General features: G+C 41.3%; 1 protein-coding gene across 1 annotated transcript in view; it reads right to left on the minus strand.

Moving 5' to 3' along the window:
- The window catches only part of LOC109860650 (serine/threonine-protein phosphatase 2B catalytic subunit 2-like), a gene marked incomplete at its 5' end in the record, with an annotated part of 48745 nt that extends 42587 nt beyond the window's left edge, over positions 1 to 6158 (minus strand). Inside the window, one exon of the mRNA XM_020439883.1 lies at positions 5975 to 6158. Within this exon, the coding sequence (XP_020295472.1) occupies positions 5975 to 6158 (184 nt within the window). The remainder of the gene's footprint in view (positions 1 to 5974) is intronic.
- Positions 6159 to 6415: the final 257 nt, after the last annotated feature.

The raw sequence follows: 6415 nt of genomic DNA on the forward strand, positions 1-6415 counted from the left end.
ACGCAAATAAAAAACTTCAAAGAGTAATCGACACAAGCAGTTCATTCTCGACGAACTTGTCCCGCGAGCTCGTTTTGCTTGTGTGTGATGTTGATTTTTTAACGGTAAAAATAATATACAATACTTCGCGGTGGTAAAACGAGAGGGCAAAACTGTCAAAGACAAAAACATTCAAACTAGCTTGCAATTGCGCGCCGCATCTCTCGACAATATCGAGATTCTCCAATTAAATCGAAACAATTCACTCGAGCGCGGTTCGTGAGCGCTTCAAGATACCCCCCCGGTTTGATCGGCATTCCCTCGCTTTAATTGCAGAACTTGCATCGCATGAATTCGAGTGACGCGCGCGCGCCCCGGCAGATTGCATCGCCGAGCGCGCGCGCGTTCGGGGCCCCTTGCGGGGGGGATTTCCTCTATAATTTAACGCGCTATTAATCGACACATCGGCGAGGAGATGGACGACCCAAGTTGAAACTCTCTCCGTCCTCTTCCCCTTGAACCAGCTCCACCGACAACGATGTCATTTAATAATCTCTGTGCGAAACGCGATGTTAAAGGTGAACATTTTGGCAACGGCGAGAGACAGTTTCTACGGCGCGACCTCGGGAAAATGAAAAATTGAGTGCGCAAGTCGCACTTGGCTTGCATTTCGCGATAAAAAAAAAAAAAAACACATACACCGCGTAGCTGCAGAAGCGTAAATTAAATGTGCAGAGAAAAATATGGCGTAAATTAATTGACGTTAAATATCGTTTACTGACATTTCAGAGAAAAAATGATAAATAATAAAAGTCTAAATTTATATTCAGAGAGAAAAAGTGTGAGAGAGAGAGAGAGAGAGATCATCTCTCTCGCTTAACCTACACCCCATACGCTGGATCGTGTATATAAACTTCCAAATTTTAACCGTTTCCGCAAGAGCAATCGACGAAAATCGGTTGCTGCCGACGTGTATAGAGAAAGAGAGGGCGGCGAAGGGCGTTACGCGCGGATGCATCGCTAATTAATATTATTCGTTGTAACACACACAGACCACTGACCCGCATTAAATTGCTAACGGCCAATGTTGCTAACGAACAGACCGGTGAATATTTCGCGCGAAAATTTTGTGTGTCTGCGCTAATTTAGTTCGGCCTCGAATGCGGCGTTTGTAATGACGACTCCATTAACTGCATAGTACAGCGAGAGAAATTTTCGGGAATGGGGAGAGAAGGAAAATGAATCGCGCGCGCGCGCGTACGATCCCGTCGAAGCTCTTTAACGCGGCCAACATTCGTTCCGCACTCGTTGTTCGCGGCTATTTAATAATCACGGATGAAGCACACGGCAAGTTTTAAATGAACTCAATTACGCACGAACAGTGCGGATTATCGCGTTTACAGATGCCGTGTGTGTGTCAGCGTTTTGTCAGTTTTCTCCGTCACTGACAAAATTCAATTTCAAATTCCGTTGTGAGTAATTCCGAAACAATTCTCGCCGTAGTTCGCTCAACACACATTTCTTTGTTGCTTCCATAAAAATTTTTTCCAAATTTAGAAATAAAATATACAAAAAAAAAATACTTGACACAAAATAAAGACCTAGCAAGTTATATTATTGTTCCTTCAGAGGATATGTAATTTTTCTTTTAAAAAATTGTGTTTTATTAAAAAAATTAAATAAATAAATAAAGATATAGAAACATAAAGTTGATTTCATCTCGAAGCGTGTCGCATTATCTATAAGATGTGATTGCGATTGAAACCGTCGAGCCGGAACGTTTAACCTTTGTGCATCAAATCAATACCATGGAACTACCGATACCGCACCGCGAGCTTGCAGATGGGAGAAAAGAAATGTCACACGTTCAAGATATATAGGATATTTATCTCTCGCGCTCTCTCCTTCTCGCGTGCGCAGATACTACGGAAGATTGCGCTGTACCCCCCTCGACGCTACTACGTCATGGTGGAAGAGAGAGAGAAAGGTATGTATATATATGTTGTGATACACATGGTTTTTTCGATCTTTGAACGAGAGACGCCGCCGCCGCGGAATAAATCCCCGGCATGTACCTGCCCGGTGCCATAAAAGCCACGGCGGTGATTTTTTTCTTAGACTTCGAGGTCAATTATTTTCTCCCCGTTGAAACCCGATCGACTGTCGTCTACCGTCGTCGTCGTCGTCGTTCTCCTCCTTCTCGCGTCCCGCGGCCCTTCGTCCACCGTCTCTTTGCGAAGTCAGCGGAGCGGTTGCTTGACTCGCTCGCTCGTTTTCTCTCTCTTGCCTTGTCGACGCCGCTATAATTACACGCGAGGGCCCTCATTGGCATTGTAACGAAATAACGCACTCGGCCGTCGGTATATCGGCCTTCAGATTCTGTCGCGACACTCGCTTGTGAGAACGTGTGTGTTACTTGCGCTCTTTGCGAGCGCATTTCCGATCGCGCGGACGTCATTTCCTTCTCGCTTCATAATTCTATATAAATGCGCGCCCGTGACAATTACATTCGTAGATACAATTCTTAGATTTGAAAATGTAACGTACAATCCGCACTAATGTTTATCCCTGAGAGAAGACAGCGTGCAGAATGTATAAATGCTTCCGCAAGGGAATTACGTGCGAGAAAGAGTTCGGAAAAATGTTTCTTTCCGAATATGTGATTTTCGAGAGAGAGTGAGAGAGAGAGCGGAGAATAAGATTTTCAAAAGAACGATTGTGGAATTTCCTTCGTGTCTTCCCTTTAAGCTCTAGGATTCCTCTCTTTCTCCTTCTTCTTAAATGATCAGGGAACGAAGGTTTCGCCAACGAAATCCGTGCACGTGTACAGCATCGAAGGAAAGGATCTATGAAGGAATCGTACGTAGCATATTGCAGAGAGTATCGATCTCAAGATTCGACATGCGGCTCTGCTACGCTGTAAGATGCGTACACACGCCATATTTGCTTCGTACACACGATCGCGCGTGTATATAATATAATATATATATATATATAAGTACACATACACACACACAATGTATATATATATATATATGTACACCTCGAGGATAGACCCTCTTAAAACGTAAAACAAACCCTCTTTCTTCAGGCATCGAGCCATCGAGCCGAGCATCCTTAAAGGATCAAATCATCTTAAAAGAGGGAAGCAGCCACGCGACACAAACCCTTTTGCATACGAGGAACGCACGCGACTCTCGATCAATTTATAATTACACATTATGCCATTTACTGGACACAAAGAGAAAGAGAGAGAGAGTGAGAGAGAGAGAGAAAAAAAAAGAGGGAGAGACTCATTCCGTTCTCAAACATATAGTGTCGTAAAATAAGAACATACAGTTTGCTTTATCTCGTGTATCTCTCCCGCGAATAGATCGGTTCTCTCACGTTGCAATACATCGAGGAGTCGTAAATACGATCGAGCCCGCATCCGCTTGCGCGAAATTATCTCCCTGGAAGTTCTCAGTTCCGTTTGCGCGACCCGAGAAATTCCGCGTTATTTCTCCGAGTCAAGAAAATGGAAACTGCGTGGTTCAACGAGCAAAGAATTTCTCAAATATAATTTAACTCGGGTATATGACGAGAATGAAGTTGATGAAAAACGAGAGAAAAGTATAATACAAAAAGGAAAGTGTAATAATAATTATTTTTGTAACAGTTATTTCCGACTCGAATAACAAAAGCTCTCGGAGAAAAAGAGCATCTCCGCGCGATATTATTTCACGTTCGGAGCGGGTGTATCGATCGGTTTTTAAAAGAAGCTGTGCTTGAAAGATTCCATTAAATTCGGTCCATCAGTGTGATTGGAAACAGCGATTCCTTGTGACTACGACTTTTAGATCAACGCGCGACATTCGCCTGTGTGTTGTAACAAATCTGACAGCATCTATGTTGCGCTTCACAACGACACGGCGGAGGTGACACGTTGCGTCTTGCATTATTCAAAATCCAACGAAGACGCATCTCGATCTGAATAACGGCAACTGCGGAATACATCAAGAGATTTTCGTAAAAGGTGCCATCTTGCAACTCGCTGTCTCGTATATAAGAATGTACTTTACGAAAAATATATTTAAACGTTGATACGTGCGGCGCCACGTGTGACATCACGTAGGAAAGAGAAAAATATTGTGTCTCCTGTGTTTCTTACCCCATAAATTTTTACACTCGACGGAAATTGTCGCAAAATCTGATGTGTCCTTCCGCTACTATCTATTACATGTGCATATACGCACGGAGTTTAGAAATATTGTAAGTCTATCATTTACGAAACTGAATAAAAAAAAAAAACAATAAATAATTGAAAACATCACTTTTAAATTATTATTATTTTTTTTTCTAGTATATTGTTATCTTATTCTCATCTTGTTCGTGAATTAGAGCGCGTAAGAAATATTTGAAAGCACTAATGTAAATCCTATCGATGCAAAATATTCTCTCTTCAAAATATTCTCAGAATCTTTATGCAGTCAATATTGGAGCTCGTAGTGTGTACCGCAGATTTCCTTCGAAACTAGAGAAATTGTATTCGCGAATGTCTGGCGCCGTCGATGCGAAATTTTTATTTTGCGCATCGCGCGATTTAGGAATGATTATACTCGAAACTTCGTGTAATTTTTCTTTTCTCTCATTTTTTTCCGGTTACGAAATTTGCGAAGTGGAAATGATTCGTTACCTTGGTACGAAGTGTAAAAATGTCTCGTGACTCGACGGAAAGTAACATTCGAGTAACGCTTGCCTGCACGCGCTCTCACAATATACATCGAGCGCAGCTTCTCTTGCGCATTTTCTTGTTCCAATAGCACGCCCGGAATATTGCATTATACTTGACATCGAGCTTACTCGCCGGTGACAAAATTTTATCTCGCGAAATAGAGCGCTCGCGTCGGATCGAAGTTGATTATTCGTGCGTGCTTCAAAATTGCATTCAAGAATGAGCGCAATGCTCCAAGTAACAAATGCATTCTACGTGTACATATATATATACGGGGAAAAAGAGTATCTCTTCTCGCCCTTTCTTTGTCTATTACGTTTCCTTCTGTACGAGAGAGATAAAGATTCCTTACACTCGGAGAAAATTTAAGGCGCATTTACCGCTCGCAATGGATACGCCGAGGGTTGCTGCAAATAAAAAAACGCTCGACTAAAAAATCGAGATGAAACTCGGAGAACGTAAAGTGCAAAATGGAAAAACAATTGAAGTGGAGTAGTTTTTTCCGAGAAATATTGTTTGTTGATTTGCGTAAGAAATTACGCTTTTTTTTTTTTTTTTTTTTTTTTTTAAATAATGTGTTCTTCATAAATTGAGAAATATAATCGAGATGTACGCGCGCAAATGGAATCGTCGTAATTAATCCCGATGCAATTAAACTGACGCGCAAACAAGCGTTCACAATTACGTTTTTTTTTTTTTTTTTTTTTTTTTTAAATAATGTGTTCTTCATAAATTGAGAAATATAATCGAGATGTACGCGCGCAAATGGAATCGTCGTAATTAATCCCGATGCAATTAAACTGACGCGCAAACAAGCGTTCACAATTAACCGTTCTTTTAAAAGGCGGGGGACAACTTTCTAAGAAGCTTGTAGCAAACTGTTAAATTACAATTTTAATAATCTACTCATAGACGTTACGACATTTGCGACAATCGCGCGATATCAAAGCAAGCCTCTCTCTCACAGGATTGACGCTTTCGCACTTCGCCGCTTAAGCTTGGATAAAGCCAACGATTTAATAACTAATTAATGGACATGCGCTAATTAACAAACTCCGATAATTGAGTGCTTTCGTGTAATTCCTGAAACGAGCAAAATTTTCCGCCAGACAATAGAAATAAAATTATCATCATCTCTTACATCTGCATTATTTGCGCAACACGGCGCATTAGGATAATTTACATAGAAAAAGAAAAAAAAAATTGGTGTAATAACAGACTTTTAACTACCGAGTGTGTTGTTATAAATTAACTACCTACTTCTCTCTCCTACGTACTCACCTCGATACTGAAATAACCTCTGTCAACGTAATCGCCGAGGAAGAGATACTTGGTCGAGGAGGGTGGACCGCCCACTTCGAACAACTTCATCAGGTCGTAGAACTGTCCGTGAATGTCGCCGCATACTGAAACACAAAAAGTGCGACGATACAAATTAAAGAGACGGAAAAGCTCACGTACTCTACTGAAAGAAAACGGGCAGGGAAAAACTTATAAATTACAAAGGAAAAAGTTTCCACGCGACATGTCGCACGTGTGACGTCACACTTCGTGCGCGAATACCCTTTTCGAGTTGTTATCGCGCAAGCGAGCGAGATAATAAAAGCGCGCATATTCAAAAAAAAAAAAAAAAAAAAAAAAAGTAGACGAAATTACCAGCGCGCGCGCGATATATTAATATAGCGCGATTAAAGCACATCTTGCGTCAAATATATGTAGACA

This window comes from Pseudomyrmex gracilis, unplaced genomic scaffold, assembly GCF_002006095.1.
Source record: "Pseudomyrmex gracilis isolate BER0280 unplaced genomic scaffold, ASM200609v1 scaffold_441, whole genome shotgun sequence".
Taxonomy (NCBI): domain Eukaryota; kingdom Metazoa; phylum Arthropoda; class Insecta; order Hymenoptera; family Formicidae; genus Pseudomyrmex; species Pseudomyrmex gracilis.